Source organism: Echeneis naucrates, chromosome 12 (assembly GCF_900963305.1).
Source record: "Echeneis naucrates chromosome 12, fEcheNa1.1, whole genome shotgun sequence".
In the NCBI taxonomy this organism is placed as follows: Eukaryota; Metazoa; Chordata; class Actinopteri; order Carangiformes; family Echeneidae; genus Echeneis; species Echeneis naucrates.
This window is the reverse complement of record NC_042522.1, coordinates 9,065,010-9,086,052: the sequence shown is the minus strand read 5'-3', so window position 1 is coordinate 9,086,052 and position 21,043 is coordinate 9,065,010. Positions and strand designations below refer to the sequence as shown.

Below are 21,043 nucleotides of genomic sequence, written 5' to 3'. Positions count from 1 at the left end.
CATCGGTTATATTAACCACTTCCTCGATTTAAGATGTACTTAGTTTAAAATGTGTGCTGAGATTGCACTGGGTATCGGGTATTGGCACACACTCGTCACCGCCATCCGAGCTAACCCAAACCCAAACTGAGACCGAGCATAGTTTGCATGTTTTCCTAGTGTTTGAGGGTACAAAGCCTGATCAAATCAAAGCCCACTTGAAAATATTAAAAATGTTTTGCCCTGCATCCGAACAAATATCAAGCAATGATATCAAGAAATGACATTGCTGTAGTTGAACATTCAAAACTGCCTTGTCAGTTTAAATATGATTTTAAAGGTGATTTCATTGCAAAACTCTGAAATATATAAAGTACGTTTAGCTCATAAGTTTAGACACTGCTCAGTGTACTTTTTAAATTCTAATAATTACGAACTAATAATTGTTTTCACCAAAATGAAATTGTCAACCCACTTGCAGCGTGCACAGAATTCAATAATCACCACTATGGGGTTTCATGCAATGTTTTGACACTGGGTGGCAGTGCTGTCATCCTCTTTATTCACCGCTCTTCGATTTGTGTGACTGTCTTGTTTCATGCATACAAAAGAGTGAAGCACTGTGATTATCCTCCCAGAGGCTGTCGAAAAAAACGTGTGCCATCAAGCCCGTTTTGGCTTCAGCTCTTCACCCCAACCTATCATGAATATTTTGCTGTAAAATAAGATGATTAATATCGCCGACTATTTCTGAAGATATCTGCAGCATGTGCTTTTGTGCAGTGTGTGTGTTTCTATAAATGTACTGTGTGTCTTCACTGATGGATTCAGCCCTGCACCTGGTTGTGACGCCTCAGCAGTTCCTGAATGATAGTTAAAGGTATGACCTCAGGATGTGCACTATCCATCACACTACACCACATCTGCCTGACTAAAAAGGGAAAGGCGTGCCTTTCTGTTTGAACACACACAAATGCACCCACCCACACAAACTTGTTCTGCACATGCTATCCTAAAATGAATGTGCCGTGTGTGTGTCTAGTTGGGAACAACAAGAAGAAAAGAAAATGAAAAATTAATTTGAAGATGATCACAAACAGACAAGAAGAAGCTCCTTTACGCAAAATGATCAAATGAAGTGTCTGTGGTGCCAGTGAAAGAAAGAAGAAATGAAGATGAACAGAATGATGAGCTTCAGAAAGGCGACGTGCAGAAGAGAGGATAATGCCTTGAAATCAAACTACTGAGTGGATATTATTTAATGGTGATGTGTGCATAATGATAATCAGTTGCAGGCTATGTGCTGTTCTTAAGTACAATTTCTCTTTCAACTGGTGAATGAAAAGTAATTTTAGCAGTTTAGATACTGTGTGCCACATCCTCTGGTAATCGCTCATGTGATAAAACACATTCACCAAGAGAAATGATGTTCACCCGTGAATGGTACAAAATCAGTCAGAACTGAAATGTGAACTGATAAGTGGTCAGCACATATCAACCTGGCAGGGCTTTTAAAAAGAACATTCATGTGAATATTTTCTGCTTCGCAATGATTTAAAATCACTTTGAAGATAAAAGCATTTTTTGACTTAAGAGGCACTGTCATGTGGGGTCCTCGGATGCAGATGAAAAAAAAAAAGTGTAAGGAAAGATGATAAAAATATACACAGGATGAATGAACTGTTTGAGATTTATTCATTCATCTTCTACAGTCCGTCTTATCTGTTTCCAGGGTTAGAGGTCAGGGGGTTGTTGCTGGAACCAATCCCAGCTCCCTCTGGGTGAGGGCGGGGTCACCCTGGACAGGTGGCCAGTCCATCACAGGGCCAACACGCAGAGACAGACAGAGACCAACAACCACTCACACTCAGACCTACAGACAATTTAGAGTCACCAGTTAACCCAACATGATGTCTTTGGATGGTGGCAGGAAACCCTCGCAGACATGGGGAGAACATACAAACTCCACACAGAACGGCCCCAGGCTGGGAACCAAACCCTCTTCCTTCTTGTTGTGGGACAACAGCTCAAAGCACCATTGCAGAGCTGGGTTCAGCATCATGGTGACCCTTGCAATGTGCACCCAGAGCCCTCTAGTGGCTGCTTAAAAGCTGCAAGGCAAAGCACTCATCCACATTTAGTGTCAACGTCAGCAGACTGTCACATGAATTATTGTCATGGCACATTTGGCAGGGAAATGGGACAAAGAGTGGTCACAAAGTTGACCCATGCTGTCAAGTATTTTCACAAATGTTCATGGACTACGAGCAATTTCAAGTCTCCATTTCACCTGAGCTACAACAGGATTAGGTCTGAAACAACCAGAGCAACCACAGTGACTCTGGGGAACGTCCACATGGAACATCTGCAGCACGCATGTCAGGTTTGAAGTCAGATTTTACAAAAAGGTGTAACTGAGGAAATAGATAGTTGTGGCTGCCACAGTCTGTGCACTAGTTTAGGTTTGTGTGCCACTTTGTGTTTTATTTTGAGAGTCATTGCCTTGTCTGGTGTCATTCCTAATGTCCCGTCCATTCATTGTCTCTTCCCAAATGTCTAGACTTGTGTGCCGATGTCTCCCCTCCACCTTGTGTATTTCAGGCGTGTTCTACCCTCCCGTCTTCAGAGTAGTGTGATCAGTCTTCAGCCTCATGTTTATGAGTTTGCTTCATTTATCCAGAAAGTTTAGCTAAGTGGTTCTTGATTGTGTGACCACCTCTTTATCAAATCCTTGGATTGTCTTAAAGGGGACTGATCTTTTCGTCTCTCCCAAGGCTGCTTTCTAAGTTCAAACAGTCTCCAAGCCTGACTCTAGCCCCTGACCAATATATCTCTTATGAATACCATTCAATCTGCAGAAAAAATGACTTGCTATTGTTTCTTAGGTTTTTAATAGAGAACATAACACAATACATTTAATTTAACTGTTGTAGTTAGCAGCCAATTCAATATACATTATATGCAGAATCATAGTATAAATCATAAATCACAGGGGACATGAGAAGATCAGTTATCTCCAAACAGAGTAGACTGCAGATTGAAAACTCTTCAGCATTGGCTTCACTTTTCAGGCCATTTTACTGATCTATCTTTTTTTTTTCCCCCCTCGTTCTTTTGGCTTTTCTCTATTCGGGGTCACCACAGCAAGCCAGCTGACTTGAATGATTGATTTGGCTACATTTTTCTCCGGATGCCCTTCCTGTTGCAACCCTCCCCCATTTACCCGGACTTGGGACAGATACAAGGATACCTCTGGTTTGCCTTGTTGCTGGGGTTTGAACTCTGGGCCGCTGCATGCAAATCATGTTTTCAACCAGCGAATTACATCCCTGGGCCTTTATACATGTACCTATACTCAAAGAGAAAATGAAAACTTTTTACAAACATTTTAAACTGAAGTACTATTTTCTTTGATGGCAAACTGGGGTCAGGTACATTGTTTTTCTTTAGTTATTAATTGTGAGTAGGTCTTTTTTTTTTGTGAAAGCACAGGCTTCACTACACAGTATAAGGTCCAGTAATTCATAGTGAACTCTGCAGGCATTAGCTCAAACATAAGGAACACTTACATTGTCGTATTTGTTAGCGCAGTCACTGACCTGACAAGTGTGCTGACCTTTGAACAAGCATGCTTGGCTTTCAGAAATGAGTGTAAACATGGTTTTTCCCCTTGTGTGCTGCCGGATGTCAGACTGCCGCTGCAATACACACCACACCGTCACCCTTACCTAACAGATAATATTTTATTAATGACACTTGAGACCTTTGCACGAAATAATGTTTAAAGTTTGACAGCTGCAGAATTTGAGGCCAACTAAAAGGATTTAATTTACAGACACTGTAAATTGGTGAAGTCCAAAGCAACTTGGATGAACCCAGATGGATAAGTCCACATGCAGGCTGGCAACTGACTGTTTACTGACAAAACTCTTAAATGCATCTTACATAGCTCCCTTTCACATGTGAAGACTCAAAATTTTCAATGAATATTTATTCAGGCTTGCCAACAGAAAATCATTATGTTGATGTGCACACTCAATAGGAGCTATAATAAATTCAAATGCCAGCACAGAAAATGTGTTTGGAAGAGGCAAATCATTTGCAGTCTGCAATAAAATCATTGAATTTCACTGCAGCATTGAAATATATCAACAAAAATATGTGTTTGTGTTCCTCTTCAGTTCGCTGAGTTTGCTTTGCAAAGAATGGGACAGCTGCAGGATTTTTTGTCCTCCAAAATCCTTAACAAGCTCCAACACCACGAGTTTAAATTATTCTCATTGGTTTAACATTGATTCAAATAGAAGTTTGGAGGAGCTCTGCCAGAAATACTGCGAGGTCACCAAACTCCATGTGAAAATGAAAAAGATGCATTTAAAGTGGACACACAGCCCTTCTATAATCTATAGTCTAAAGTCTGTAGGTTTTGCTTAATGGGTAGTTTTAGTCATATATTAGGTCCAAAATTATTTCCAGCTCCATGATTCATTTTGTAAATTACTGGCAGAACTTCTTGTTTATTTTCTCTCTGGGACATAGATCATGTGACAGCCACTGTGAGATCATATTGCCTTCTTCTACTGACAGGAAAAGCTGAGGAAAATTCAACTTCAACAGCATGTTAAGCTGTTGTATTCATCTCATTTCCCTAATACAGATAATAAATGACCCATCTATTATATTATATTGAAGGAGATTGGATACAACCCCATCTTTCTCTAAGAACATGGAAGTTTCATCTTTGCTTGTTGGGTCATGGAAACGACGAAAGTGCAGACAGAAACCATTCAGGTTTTTTTTTTTCCCTCTTTTTTTTTTAAGTTTACGTCGTGAGCAATCCTGAACTCTTTGACTTTGTAGCTAACCTTAAACTTACATACTTTGTCATGGTGCTCTTTGTCAGTTGAGTAGCTACAGCCTTCCCGTCCCTCAGTGATAAAATGGCTGATGTATGCTCGCATTGTTCTACTGAGGGTGCGACGTGTTGTGTTGAACACACCATTAATTTCACACACAACTAACAGAAATGCAGCTGTCCTGCTGAGTAGAGACATAAAGAAACTGCCACACGATAGAGTTTCAGCTTTCAGCTGTATTCCCAACCTGACATTCAGATTGGGTTTTTTTTATAATGAATGCTTCATATTAATTACGTTTTTAAATGTTATATTTAACTTAACCTAAATGTTGTGTGAACAGTTTAATGGCTGATAAAACTGCATATTCGCATAGATTAATATGCAGTTTTAGAAGGAAGAGAGAAATTAAGAGTTGATTTAAGGTAAGTGCATCAAATAATGCGAAACCAAACCAAAACAACAGACTTTTGCCCCAGTGGAGATGGCAAAATCGAGTTCAAGTTGAGATGTGTGTGGTTGTCATTTACCTGTCTTGCCAGACGACTAGTGTTTGCCACGTTTTTAAGGCTGCAACTAAAAAATTGAAACCAACCTAGGCACTACAGGGAAACCAGGACAGCAACAACAGGGTTCTCTCTACTTTTGTTACCTTTCTTGCAAACAGAGATTTCTGCAATTGCTGGCCTGCTTTAGCTTAAAAACTCGTAGCTTAAAAAGTAGTATTGTAGTTTGGATGGGGGTGAATTAAACGTTTTGGAAACGATGATGTAGTCACTGGGGAGCTTGCATGTTCTCCTCGTGCCTGCATGGGTTTCCTGCAGGTACTCCAGTTTCCTCCCACCGTCCAAAGACATCTCTGTGTGTTGACCCTGTGATGGACTGGTGACCTGTCCAGGGTGTACCCCGCCCTCACCCAGTGTGAGCTGGGATTGGCTCCAGCACCCAAGGGACCTGGAAATGGAAAAGCGGTTGAAGGTGAATGAATGAATGATGTCGACACTGCAGGTACACCTGAGTGGATCTTTACAGCCTGGATTTACAGTACAGCAGAGAAAGCAACATGGATAACAAAGAAGACCTAACTGACCTTGTTGTCTTTGCAAGCAGCTATTGTGGAGTGAAACTGTGCGCTTTGAGATTACAGAAATTTAACTGCTCTTTCTATATTTTCCGCATGTAATATACAGACCTAGGGAAAGGACCCAAAAGCACGACTCAATTCAATAGGCCTTAATCTAGGTTCTGTAAACAGGTAGTCAGTCCACCCGGCAGAAGCACAAAGGGAAGAGGCAAAAGATGAGACCAAATAACCAAAATGCGTTGAAAACCAGGAACATAAGAGACAACAAGGTGTGCTGGAACAACTATCATAGCACAATGCGCAGAAGACAGGGCAAGTGATGACACCGCAACTGACCAACTGCAGACTTGGGATTTAGCAATCAGCTTCCTGCCTACACAGATTTCTGCATGCCCTTTGTGCACGGTGTGCAACAATGGGTGATTGGTTGGAAGGATATGCCTTTTCAGGATTCGGAGCTGCACTGATCATTTTAAACTGGCAGTTTAAAATAACGTGCGGACATTAAATTCTTCAGCCTGTAGTGGTGGATTACAACAGGTGAGTCCTGAGGAACATGGAAGGAGAACAGGCTCGTTAAGACTGGCTCAATTTCATTTCTTCCAGCAAACAGTTATTTTTACCTGCTGTGCTGCAAAATTCTCACCTTCAGGGACAGAATTGAGCGCATGTGATGATGTTACACCTGAGAGCATTGTGTTTGTTTCATTAGGTTCTTTAAAAGTGGGTGCATCAAGCGTCGTTACAAATTGTTACAATGAAGTTCCGCATAATTTTCTGTGTTATCAATGTGGTGGCAAAGCTCCCGAGAGTCAATTAATTTTCAGACTTGGAAGAAGTATAAGGTGAGAAGGTTTCAGGGAAACCATTCACTTTGTCACAACACAAACCACATTTTCCTCATTGCAAATAATGAGGTCTCCGATTTTTTGTACAGGTTTCATCCTCTGACTTACTTGCTGCTCAGCCTCATTATTAATCCTAATTGCCATTTGTGGGGAAAATTCACTTTGGAAAGTGAGCTGACTAGGTTACTCTGCAGAAACTTGTCTTTCCAGTATTAGGAGTGTGAATCCATTTATCATAACAGTGTATGCTTCAATATGACAGCTGCGGCAACACTGTTTGAATCCCTTTGAGCCACGTGTTTAATAGGAATCTGATGAATTCATTTCCATGAATTTCCATGAAAAGCTGGGCTGACAGAAGCAGACACAACATGGCTTGACTGCTCTTCAGAAGCATACACAGGTGCGCACACGCGCACACACACACACACACAAACACCAATTCAATTGAGCGTGCGTGTGCATCCCTCAAGAGAAAACTAGCAGTGCTTTAATGAATCTACGTCTCTCCAGCACTCATATCTTGTCATGAATCCAGAGCCTTCCAAGTTTTTGGTGTTCTTCTAATTAAAAGGCAAATGGAAAGCATCGTCTATTGAATCAAGCTGTGAATTCTAACAGAAAATTGCGAGTGTAGACTATTTGTTGGTTTTGCATTCAAAATTTGATGAAAAGTCACTGGGGATGAAAAAACGTTAATAAAAAGAAGAAATATTTACATATTTTTCTCCAAGTGTGAAATGTCATAGTATTTACTTATTTATATATTTTTTTGGACTCAGTCATGCTTCTCTGATGAAATGTCTGGATATCTCCCTCTGCTCCTTGTTGCCTAATGCAGCATAACATTGGCTGCATAATCTCCAGAAAGGAGAGCTGCATTTTTATGAGTTATCAAGACACTTTAATTGCTATATGAATGTAAGCCGTAGGAGCTTAGCGACATTACAAGAGTTTAAACAGAGACGTTATCCTCTTCACTCATTGTACAAATCCCACGCAGCAATGCGGAAGGATGGAAACCTGAAGCACCCTAACCTTAGGTAACTCTGAAATGACAAATCATTTGTCTTCTACAAATTCTTCAACATCCTGCATTTCCTAGATAAGCATACTCAGGTATTCATCACTGCTCTGATGTCTGTGGAGTAAAAAAAAAGAAAAAAAAAAGAAAAAAGCCTTTAATCCAAACCCAGCAAAGGAAAACAACTTTGCTCCTGACAGAGAAAAGCAAAGGATTAAGAGCTCAGGAGAACCATTTGACAACTTTCTTAGAAGAGTTGAGACAGCAGGGACATGCTTTTTAAGGCTATTAATCAATGTTCAGGACATGATTTTTAATGAAACTCACACACGTATTGTTTTGAAACACGGCCAATTGTGTTTTTTTTTATTAATTTTGTGATACAGTAGGTTTTGTCTTGATAATTATTGAAACAAGCTCATTTCAATGAAGACACAGAACCTGTCGGGACCCCATAGACATCAGCATGATATATTACAATCCAATGCAACTGACCTGCATTGAATTTGAGCCTTTGTCAAGCTTGATTTGTCGAATCCCGAGGCTAATGTAATGAGGGCCTTCATGTTCCTGGAAGTAAACGCTCCCTTGTCATTAGTTATGATAATCCTTCCCCCTTTTTAAAGGTTGAAGTAATTTATTATTTATACATTTTATTAATCAATTCATTCAAGACAAATCCTTTTAGGGTCACAGGGGGCTGCAGCCAATATCAGCTAACACAGGGTGAGGGCAGGGTACACCCGAGGCAGGTCCCAGGCTTATCAAAAAGCTGCCATATAGAGACAAACAACAATTGTTGCTCCCATCCATGCCTGTAGCCAATTAACCTGCTTGTCTCTGGGTTGTTTGGGGGAAGCTGGAGAACATGAAGAACACTACATTTTAGTTCAAAATGCACATTCTTTAAATGATGTTCACCTTCTATATCCAGGCTGCCTCCTCCACATCAAAAATGTGCTCTTTACTGAGATCTTACGGGGATACTGCCAAATCACAGTGATGCGTTTTGAATTGTAGGAACAGATGGAAATAAATGTGCAGCCTAGCTAAAATAAGTTTTAATTAACATACCGTCAAACACTGTGCCCGTACAGCCTTCTGGATAACGATGGCTCTCCTCTGTTCAAACACTGCAGCAGAGACGCTGTGCCCAACATTCAATGAGTTCAAGCAAAGACAGTTAAAGAAGACTCCTGCTTTTATTTTTCTTCTGGCTGGATTTCATTTTGAACTTCAGCGGATAGAAAGTGTGAAAATAGTGCACCCACGCAGTGAGATGAACCTTGGTCTCTTTTAGCTCATTGTTTTGGCTCGATGTTATTGGGCTAAGACAATGAGAAATCGGTGTAAACCAAACTCAATGCAAAAGTTGAATTGACTGTTGAACTCACATTCACAAAGTGGATCAAAATGTGACTCTAATTGGTGTGGAACTGTTGCTCTGCTGAATGTGTAAGGGGTTAATTGTTTGCTTGCAAGCCATAACGTCTTTATTAACTAATAATATGCCAAGGCTGTTATTTTGGTGACCAGAAATGAACAAATGTAGCTTTAATGATGACATTCAGGTGCAAGTTGCGGGCAAACCAACGCATCAGACAGATGTGGACCAATTTGTTCATGCATCATTTTCAAACAAACAGAGAACAACATCATTTTGTTCATTAGCATTAGGAAGACACAGCCCTGCAGAAGTGTGCTCACAGGCAGATAATCCTTCAGCAAGACTAAGAGAAAAGGATCAGACACCTTTTCATGTATTAAGCAGCAACACAAGCAACGATGACAACATTCAGATCCCTGATGCAGCCACAACAAATAGCAAAGAATGAGCATTTAATCCTCAGAGAGGTACAATTAAGGAGTGTGAAGTTTTTCTTCTTTTGTCCATTTTTTTCAGTCCCTCCTACACCAGCTTCCACCAGTAAATACTGATCATTTTGGAATTTACTTAGGAGTTTCTGGCTTGACTGATTTTGTGTCATCTGCAGAAATAGCTCTATTTAAAGAAATTAGGTCTCTGGGGTTCTTTTATAATCAAAATTTCCAGAAGATGCTGTTCTTTTTTTCATTGCTTGCCAAACACAAATGATTATCTATACTAACTTTGTGCCCAAATTTGCATACTTCACTTTTTTTGTTTACCAAGGAGGTTTCTATTTTTTAAGTTTCTCATGTGAGTTTATACTTCACAACTTTTCACTTGATGTGCAGCTTCTACTAAACTTTTGTGAGTTTAGGAGCAGCAGCTCGGGAGTGGCTGCAGAGTGGATACAAAATAATTCACTCACTCTCTTATGCAAGTCACACTCCAGGTGCTCAACAGCTACCTTAAGCGTTCTCTGAAGGAAAGTCACTTTTGACTTGCCTGGTGCCCTGATGCCTCAGAGGAATATATCTGAGGAAAATTTTACACACTGTAAGAGTATCCTCTGAGGCAGAACCGACATAGAAGATGGGATGCTCAGAATTTCTATATTGCCTCAACACACCACTTAAAGGGCCTCTCCTTTGACTCCAACAGAAAGATGTAACACCTTCAATGATCTGTGAGTGGCAGACTTTTCGGGTATTGAAGTTTGACTTGCTGAGAAACACCGCACCTTCAGCAGACTCTTCTTCTTCTGACTTTGTGCACTTTGAGGCCGATCTGGACTCCTAACAGACGGTGAGGTGGATGGCAGGGTCCTGCAGCAACACCATGAGGAAACGGGGACACAGTTTTGGGCTGAGGTCTTAGACATTGGGCCTGGACTGGAGGAAGATGAAGTGGTGCGTCCTTGACGTTTAGCAGTTTTCAAACACTGGCCACGGAGCACGTTGAGGAAGGCCTTCTTGAACTCCCGACTGAAGCATGGGTAGATAATAGGGTTAATGCAACTGTTGAGGTAACCCAACCAGAAGGTTATTTTAAAAATGGTGTCAGAGGGCTTACACGACGGAAAGATGGATCCTGGAGAACACACACACAAAAAGACACAAGTCAAAGTTATGGACAACAAGAGATTCTAATACTATGGTAGTACAATCAGAGAGCCTGCAACTCTGAGACCGAAGATGTGAATGTTGATATTCAAATACATTAATCAACACTTGAGTTCACTTGCATAATGTGGTCAAAAGTATGTGGACACGGGTTTTATTCTTCCAGGTTTTGGTTCCAATCAGGAGAATTTTACTATACCATTAGATAATATTCTAAATTAAAAGTGGTCTCTTTAAGGAATACACCTTTCTGTTTTAATCATAGATTGTATATTGAGATGGGTGAAGCCTGTGCCACATCACCCGTGTATTTCAGAAGAATGGTCTTGAAGATGGTCCATGGCCAACTGCCATCTGCAATGGGCAATAAGTGTTGATCTGATTCCTAACCTCTCATGTATGTGATCCGATGGCTATTGTTTCATGGCTCAGGTTAAACTATTTGTGAACATGAAAAGAAACAGAGCAAAATAAATTCTGGCATGAATAACAATTCCTTTAAAAACTGCACAGCCACAATATTGTAAAATAATACCAGTATGAAACAGTAATGCAACAGCATATTGAAAAATTAAACAAGCATAGGAATAAATAACCTCTTGTCTCTTGTAGTACGTCAAGTAGAAACTGTGATTTGGAACATATCTGTTGTAGCGTTGCCTGTTGCTTCCCCTTTTTCCCATGTTACCAATGCTAACGTTGGACTATTTACCAGAAATCTGTTCCGTCTTTGTTGCTCTAGAACTTATTTTTTGCAGTTTCTTGAAGTGGAGAATGAAGACTTGAAATAGACTCCAGTGGCAGGTACTTCCCAGCTGTTAACTTGTGTACTTAAGCTGCATTCACCTCCTTCTATGAGCGCCGAAAACAGACTGTTCAAGTTAGAGAAACACGGAGGCACCTGCAGTTCCGGATAGGTGGCAACTCAGTGCTTCAACACAAAAACGACTTTCCATCTGAAGAGTTCAGGAAAAATGAAGAATAAAATATGAAGTGCTTTTTCAAACTCTCAGTCTGGGAATCTCAGACTATCATTGCCTCAGAGCTTCAATCACTGCTGTGCTGTGAGCCATGAAGGTCTTTCTCAATTGAAATGCATAACTATTTTCAAATGACTGTGCCGGGTGACTGAGGATGCCTCCTAGCATTACAGCCCATTAAGCCCTGTGCTTGTTATCTGTAACAGCTTTCATAAGAGAGAGCAATAGTTTGGTTCATTCCATTTCATCTCACAGTGGAAGCCTATTTTGCTCCAATGTGGTGTTTCATTTGGTCCATCTGGTTGCTTGTAATTGAATTTCTTCATGTCCCTTTTGAGAAACTCGAGCAGTAGAGTCAGTGCATCATTGGGAAGGAGGACGAACTTGCCTGATGTTGCATTCAGTTAAAACGTATCATCGAGCAGCATTATACAAATGATTCAAGGGCAATAGCTTTTGTATCAATAGTAGCAGCTGCAGGAGGGCTGCTCTCAGGTGTGGAGTGGGGCTCCAGATTGAAATATCCCAACAGCTATTGGAGGGATTGCCATTAAATTGGGTGCAGATATTCATGGGGCCACACCGTAATGTCTCCCGTGACCCAAACCCCAATTGGTGAAAGTTTCCACCTCTTGAGTGAACTATCTCAGTATTTACTAGATGGATTAACACATTCATGGTGGCTAGGCACCTAGAAGTGTTTCCACACCTGACTTCTCTAAGTTCCAATAGATACAATTATTTGCAATAATAATGTTGCTATAAGTCAGCAACAAACAGCGTACCCAGAGGGACTTCCTATCGTGGCTGGAGACTTTAACAATGTTGATCTTAAGTGTGCAATTCCAAAAATCTACCAACATTTAGATTTCCCAACAAGGGGAAATACCAAACTGGACCTGGTTTACACCATTGCTTCCCCCCTCCCGCACCTTGGCCTCTCTGATCACATCAGTGTGCTGCTCAAAGCAGCACTTAGACCACGTGTGAAAATGGTCAGGAGATTAGAGTGTGGCCAGAGGGTGAAAAGAAGCCACTCACAACAACCTCACAGACTTTCAAAAACACACAGGGACTGTCATCACCACCCAGTCAGGCCAGAAGTCTTGGCTACCAGGAGAGGTCGACAGGCTGCTGAAGGCAAGGAATCAGCTTGAAGACTGGAGATAAAACAGACAGAGCCAACCTTTCCCGTGGCATCAGGAAGGCGAAACAGCAGTACACAAACAGGATAACCCACCAGTTGAGGTACAGCCGAGACACAGAGTCTGTGGAATGGCATGCAAACCATCACTGACTACAGGAGGGCTGCACAGACCTGCAATCACAGCATCACTAAATGATTTTGACTTTGATACACGTGACAACACCCCCGCTCAGAAGACTCCTCCTCCTTATGCAGGTGTCTCTATGTAAGTTCAGCACCTGCCAGGCTGCTGATCCAGACAACGTGCCTGGCCGGATTTTAATGAACTGTGCTGAGGAGCTCAAACACATCTTTAACACCTCTCTGAGTCAGAGTCAGGCTGTTGTTCCCACCTGTTTTAAAGCCACCACCATTCCTGTGCCAAAGAAGTCATCACCATCATGCTTCAACGACTACTGTCCGGTCACACTGACCTCCGTCATCATGAAGTGCTTCGAGCAACTGGTCATGAAGCACATCATCCCCTCTTCAATTTGCATATCGGTCAAATGGCTCCACCGATGATGCAGTTCCATTTCTTCTTCACCCTACCGACCCCCCTACTGTACAGCCAGGGCTCATATGTGAGAATGCTGTTCATAGACTTCAGCTCAGCATTCAACACCATCCTCCCCCAGCAACTCATCCATAAATTGATTGAGCTCAGATTCAGCACTTCCATCTGCAACCGGCTGCTGGTCTCCCAGGAGCCCCCCAGGGATGTGCACTGAGTCCCCTACTCTTCACCCTACCAACCCCCCAACTGTACAGCCAGGGTAAGCACCAAACACCTCATAAAGTTTTTGGACTACACCACCATAGTGGGTCTCATCAACAACGACGACGAGGCCAACTACAGGAAGGAGATGAGCCTCCTGGCCAGCTCGAGCAGAAACAACAACTTTCTTCAACATGGAGAAAATGAAAGAGATGGCCATCAACCACAGGAGAGGCCCCATGCAGCATCCCCTGCTGACCATCAATGGCTCCACTGTTGAGAAGGTCAGCAGCACCAAACTCCTGGGAGTGCACATCTCTGATGGCCTCTCCTGGACGGCCAACACCACATCACTGGCATGAAAGCCTCAACAGAGGCTCTACTTCCTCCACTAACTGAGGAGAGCAAGTGCACTGGCCCCCATCATGACCACCTTCTACCAGGGCACCGTAGAAAGCATCCTGACGAGCCGCATCACTGTCTTGGTACAGCAGCAGCCCTGCAAACAATAAGAAGACCCTGCAGCCAGCAGGATCATTGGTGTCCCACTCCCTCCCTCACAGACCTGTACGGCACCCAGCTCACTCGGAAAGCTGTCATCATTGCCACGGACAGCTTCATCCATCAGGCTGTTAGGAAGCTGAACTCCTTACCAGCACTCCTCACTCTCCCCCCTCCACCTGTACCACACACACCAAAAACTCTGCCACCATGCTTGCACTTTACAAGAACTGTTGCTACTGCAGTGGACACAGTGGACAAGCCACTGGCAGCAGTGCATGGAAAATGAGTTATCAGCTGTAAATGGAGCCATTCATTCACTAAAAAAATTCCTGCAAAGAGAAACTCATGTCAGTTTGTAAGTAACCCATATTGTATCTGAGCTACACTGTAATATTTTCACCACCTTCACCGCCAAACCCTTTAACCGTTCCTGGAACTACATCTCTTCAACTGTATTACTACCTACAAGCGTAAATAGCTGATCTGCATAGCAATATATGTTGATGTGAAACCACCATATTGAATTTTTCAAAGCTTTATCTCCCTTTCAAAGAGCCATTTCTTTTGACATTACATGACTCAACTGCTGAATGACTGTGTGCGCCTACGCTTAGCTCTGAAAGACAAGATGATCTTCAAAAGAGAACGGCAAGATAAAGCTGTGAAAATATTCAAAAATCGATGTACGCGCATCAAGTGTTAAAGGTTTGTTCTCTGTCCTTGTCTTCAGCAGCAACTCACTCACTTCGGCGGGGCCTGCTGCCTCACTGAGGCTCACTGCGGGCAATAGAGTATGGACGGATACTTCATGCAACCCTGACACTTGCTATATTTTCCTGGTTATGTCATACAGAATTTGTACACTTCATATGGATGAAATCAATACATTCAGCTGACAACACAGCAAACTGTCTGATGATGAAGACAATGGAGCTGAGCAGAAAGCTCCTCAGAAAATATCCTGAGTAGTAAGGTGAACTTGTCCAATTGTTTTTCAAGCTATAATATTATAAATTAGATGCACTTATTTTACGGCGTTAACAGACCTGTTATTCAGATCTTTGGTATTGCTAGCCTTTTGTTTACCTTTAGATCATACACAGGAGTTTTAATATAGCTGGTTATGAATGTGGACTCTAGGAAAAAGAGCAAAAGATAACATGTTATTTGTCCCTGTGAATCCACCACCCTGTAGCTTATGATACATAGGTTGCTCTTTCAGTGAGATTCCAGTTTGTGTGAGAGAAATTGTGTCAGTTTCAGCAGTAATCTCATCATCTGTGACCTCAGATGCTGCCAAACTATCAACCCCCAAACACACGGTGGTCCACTCTAACAGTCACTTATCTAAGCCATGAGAGTTATTTTAAAGGTAATTAAGATTTGAGATTAGGCTTCACAATGTTTGGTTCCTGTCCTCGCTCACATCTATGATAACATCACTGTTATCATTTTCTTTGACAGGCTGACAAATCTGAAGTAAAGTCCAGACCGCCTGGCGTAGCAGACATTTACCTATTTCCAGTTTTCCAGATACTGCAAACTGAAATTAGTATCTACTGCGAAGTTTAACTGCATTAACATTGTTACTGATACAATTGTAATTGTCATTTTATATATTTATAGAATGTAATATTTATAAAAGTAATTGTTTAAGCTCTTTCATTAAGGATTTTTTCATCATTGAAATCCCCTCAAAATTTCAGTATCACATGAAGTATTTGTGTCTTTCTCGTCTAATCGTTACTCTCAAACTGTTCTATAGAAAGGAAAATTCAGGTTGGCTCAAAGTGTGTCATTTCTACTGTTTCACAAAAGTTGTTTCACTGATTCTTGAAACTTTGGCAAAAACACGTCCTGCTAAGAAATGTGCGAATTCTGTTGGAAATTAATAAAATTTTCATGAATAAAAAGAATCAAGGTTATAATCAGGGGGGTCCTTTGCACATATGTAAGTTTCTTTTATAGGTTTATTTTTTACTTTTATTAATTTCGTGATTATATGCTGGCCCATTGCCTACAAAATCAGTTGTCCTCAGATAGGAGGTAATCATTTCAACTTGATTAAAAAAACAAAAAATAATAATTGAATTGAATAATATCTTTACCACATGAAAGAGGACATTGCAATATGTATTAAACACCACAAACAGTAAGTTTTGAACAATATTTACTATTATTTTGTGGTTGCTCAAAATGTGTCCCGCATATTCGTCTCCACCTTCTGATATTTATCAAAAGTAAGAAAATCAGGCAGCTACAAGGTCAACTACATTCCTGAGGACCCCAAATGAAAATGGCATGACAACGTTTAACCAAATCTAACATTCACTGTAATTCCCCCCAATTTCATAGTCAAGTTTGATTTTATGTATTTTGGGAAGTTATGACTAGGCAGCAGCTATCTGTGGAGAAACAGGGAATATCAGAAGGCAGAGTTAAAGGAGGAATACCTCAGAACTGAAAGGCAATGATGGAAGAAGAGGGTGCAGGAAGGGAAGAGAAAAAATATCACTGATTTGAATGAAAGGGAGAAGTCAGACAAAGGCATGGAAACGTAGACAACAAATATCAAGAGAACATTAGAGAAAGGGCTCAGATCACCTAGAATCTCCCTCGAGACAGTCCAGCGGATCAGGCCATACATGAGCTAGCTCGGAGTAGGCAGGCTACAGCAGGAGAAAGCGAAAGAAAGAAAACAAGAGCAAGATATTCTAGAGAGATGAAAGCTATGAGAAATAAACTTCAAGAGGTAACTCGGAATAAAAAAACACAAGAATCACCAAGGAAGAAAAAAAAAAAAAAAAAAAAAAAACAGAGCCGCTGCTGCGGGGCAAGCCAACCCGAAAAAAGTATTGAGTGACACTGTCAGAGGGAGTTTTATCTGTTTTAAATGAATATGGTTGCAATTTGTTTCTTCAGTGCTGTTAAGTTATTAAAGTAATAGTCTCTTTTAATAATAAAATATGTTTGTTGAATAAAAAAAAAACATAACTTTTGCTATTTAGGCTTAAAGTAAACATTTGATGATGTCAGATCTTTTAAAGGAGTACACATGAAACAGTATAAAAAATGAACAAAGTGAATACTCAACATTTAACAGCATATATGTGTACTAAGCATGCCATATGATGATTTAAAAACTCTAAATAAATTATTAGACCAAATAAATAAAAAAATGGCTTTTTATTGTGTCTGACAGTGTTGACAAAAACGAAGGAATAAATGGAAAAAACGGCTATTTAATAAAAAAAAAAAAAAAAAAACAATACAAAATGAGGAGGTTGCACTGGTACATTGCTGAACAGTCAAGACCTTGGTCTTTAATGATGTACCTTCAGATTTTGCGATTTAACTTATTTTCAAAATTAAAACCTGTTTTATCCAAATTCCCAAGAATCAGTGGTTTCCGAATTAGTAGAGTTAGTAGAGAGTAGAGCCATCTGTCCCTGCTCAGTTTGTTCTATCAGTAAAACAAGTCATTTGTGGGAGCTTTCTGTTTGGACGTTCCATGTCTTGGTATTACAGATGGGTTCAGGTTTGCTTCATTACTCTGATTACAGTGACCCATGCTGGGCTTGTATAACATCCTGCATTGATGCACAAAACAACAGGACCAAGGTGGCTGCGGCTTTCTGAGTCGTGCTACAGATGCTCTCCTCTTTGGCAGCATTTTCCAAGCACACTGAGTGACTGGATGTCAATCTGTTTACTATTGTTCTATGTTCTTATTTATAGATCTTATTTATAGATCTTACACTGTCCACAGTCGTCACGGTCGAAAGAGCAAACAACTGATTGTATCTCCTCTGTCTACCAGTGCAACATCCTCTACACTGATCATACACTTCAGCGTATGATTCATTCACCACTTTTCTTCTTCTACTGCATCAAAACCCCTCTTTACACAGTTTTATTATAACATGAACATTGCAACCCCCATCAAGGAGGACTTATCCTTGCTGTATTAGACTACAACAATTTAAACTTGATGTTCCTAATACATTGCCAACAGCAAACGTTAGTAATGTACAGGCTGCTCCATGCTGGGTTGGATTAAATTGGCTGCTTTAGGTAGTTTTCTTATGAGAACTGACTGAACTAAATTCTTGACAGCCTGAAGGTTTCTTCCAGCATTTATTGCTGCTCCGTCTCAACACAGTGAACATCATAATGTTTTCTTCATTGCATTGACCAACTCCCTGCGCATTCAAAAATAAGACTAGTTCAGCTCAAGCACTCGCTCTGCTCCTTTCAGTGACTGTCACAAATTCAGCACTTGTTTATATGCTGTTCACATTTGCTCATTACTTTAGCTAAGCAGCTAATGATGGCTTGTCATTTTCTTTCTCTCTTCTTTATTCAGAATCCGTGTATGAACTTGTTATTTTTTCAACCTCAATTTTGAGGGGTTGTCATTTTCATTCCAACTTCACTGCTATTTGCTCTCTTGCCTTTGGCTGAACATCTATGTACACAATGTTGAGTGGTTATAACCTCTGACATGCAACCAGTCAGATGGACCCTTGATCAGCTCTCAACAACATTCAAGCCAAAGTGTCATATTTTTCATTGTATTTATTATCAGTCATCAGTTTATGATAATTAGGAAAATGCAGAATATTGCATCTGATAACCAACAAGGCTGATAGTTGATTGTTCCTTAGTTTTAACAAACGGACACTATTACCATAGTTTTAATTAATGTCACGAAAGCTTTACAAACATCTTATATATTAACATTAAGAGTTTCCACGTTATTGTTTTATTAATTTTATCCAATGGATTTCTTTTTACCCTCTCAGTAACACGGTGGCCCTTGTTTTTCATAAAAGTTTTGCTCCAGCATGCGTGATTTTAGCATCCTATACCTTAGCCCACACCGGCCTTGATGTTTTCATTAGAAATCAAATTCACTCAATGTCATATCAATTAAAAGAAGAATGTAGACTTGTGTCTGGCCCGAGATTTTTCACAACTGTCTGCAGTCCCTTTGTGCATTAAATAAACAAAAAACAAAATATTAACAGTCCCTGGAGTGCAGTTATGTTTGTGAAAGCATAAAACAAGAACATCTTTTTTTACTGTACTGCAGATGGTATGTATCTTCCACAAATTCATTCAAAATGAAAACAGCACGTGTTTTTAACAGGCTTTCTGCTTTTTTGAAAGATTGAAAGGAAATTATGTTTCAGGGAAATAAACACTCAGCTGCATGACATGAATGTAAAACAAATCCACAAACTGAGGCTGTGTAAAGCTCAGGACATATGATGTGAGGAGACACCTACCGATGGGTAAGACCAGGAAGAAAGGGAGCCAGCACAGAATGAAGCACCCAACCACAATGCCAAGAGTCTTGGCTGCCTTCTCTTCTTTTGACAACTTCAGAAGCCTCTGCAGGCAGAAGGTGGGCCGTTTATGCCTCTCGGTCCCCTCCTCGTCCTCCTGCTTCCCTGTTTGGGCGGTGTTGCCTCTGTGTATCCTCAGCACCACCCCGTCAGTCTCAACACCTTCCCCCTTCCTGCCCCTGCTAGTGGTATTTGTCCCCCTTTTGACCACAGTGTACACACGGAAGTACATGGCCAGGATGATGGCGAGAGGTATATAGAAAGATCCTAATGCAGAGAACAAGGCATAACCGGGCTCCTCTGTGATTTGGCACACTGACTCATCCTCGGGGTCCGGCTCCTTCCAGCCGAAAAGAGGGCCAACGGATATAGCTGCTGATAAGCCCCATAGGGCAGCCACTGCTGTCAGGCCTCGCCGCCCTGTAGCTATAGCAGGGTAGCGCAGTGGGTAGCTGACAGCCAGATATCGGTCGATAGAGATCACACACAGGCTGAGGATGGAGGCAGTGCAGCAAAGCACATCCAGAGCAGCCCAGACGCCGCAGAAGGAGCGGCCAAACACCCACCTGCCGAGAACCTCAGAAGTGACGGAGAATGGCAGGACGGCGGAGCTGAGCAGCAGGTCTGCAGCTGCCAGGTTGGCAATGAAGTAATGTGTCACTGAGCGCCAGTGGTGATGGAACAACACTGACAGGATAACTAGGATGTTACCGAGGACCCCGAACACTGCAAACACCACCAGCACCAACCCCAGAACCACCACCTTGGTTACATCCACACCCGGGTAGTTGTAGGAGCTGCAGTTCGGACAGTGATCTGCAGTAGAGAAAACACTCATGTTCTCAGTGGGAACCATTGTAATCTGGCTAAGTCTTTATGGGTCTTCCAGATCATTAATACACATCACATCTGTTCCTCACTTATCACAGACTCAACCCTCTGCCATTTTTCAGCTGCTGCAGGACATAAGTGTTGTTTATGCTGCACATATTCAGTCTTCCAGTTAATTTACAAATGCTATTCTTTCCAACTCTCCGCTGGTCACGTGGCCTGTGCCAGGGATCCTTGGCAGAAGGACAAGTTTATAAGGAGAGGCTCCGACAGACATTTGGTCCAGAGAGAATCAACAGAAATGAAGTGGCAGTCACTGATGATTTCGGGATGCCATGTTTGGATCATGCTGGAAGGCAAATTTAGTGCAGGACACCTGTTAAAACAAGAGAAGAGATGAAAGAAATTTAACACCACATTCATAATCCAAAATATTCCCAAAAAAAAAAAAAAAAGAGGGCTTATCATCACTGAAATGCTGTTATTTCCTTGGTAGGGTAGGAACAAATCAAAACTTCTAAAAATAAAATAAGAGTGATTAAAGATGGCCTGCTGAAAAGACCATTACCGAGGCCCCAGCTATGACTGACGGGTAAAAATATCATGATGGTTTTGCTGTCTCTCCATCTGAAATTTAATCTCCCATTATTTGCTGTGTTAGAGACCAGTTAAAGGTTGATGACTGAATTGAATT

At 41.2% G+C, this 21,043-nt stretch overlaps 1 protein-coding gene across 1 annotated transcript; it reads right to left on the bottom strand.

Annotated features, from left to right (window-relative positions):
* Positions 1-10,289: 10,289 nt before the first annotated feature.
* adra1ab (adrenoceptor alpha 1Ab) lies at positions 10,290-20,374 on the bottom strand. The gene is made up of 2 exons (XM_029516110.1): positions 19,459-20,374; positions 10,290-10,747 (listed from the first exon to the last, which is right to left on the bottom strand). Exons 1-2 carry the CDS (start codon positions 20,372-20,374, stop codon positions 10,290-10,292), a joined length of 1,374 nt encoding a protein of 457 aa, XP_029371970.1.
* Between the last annotated feature and the right edge of the window lie 669 nt (positions 20,375-21,043).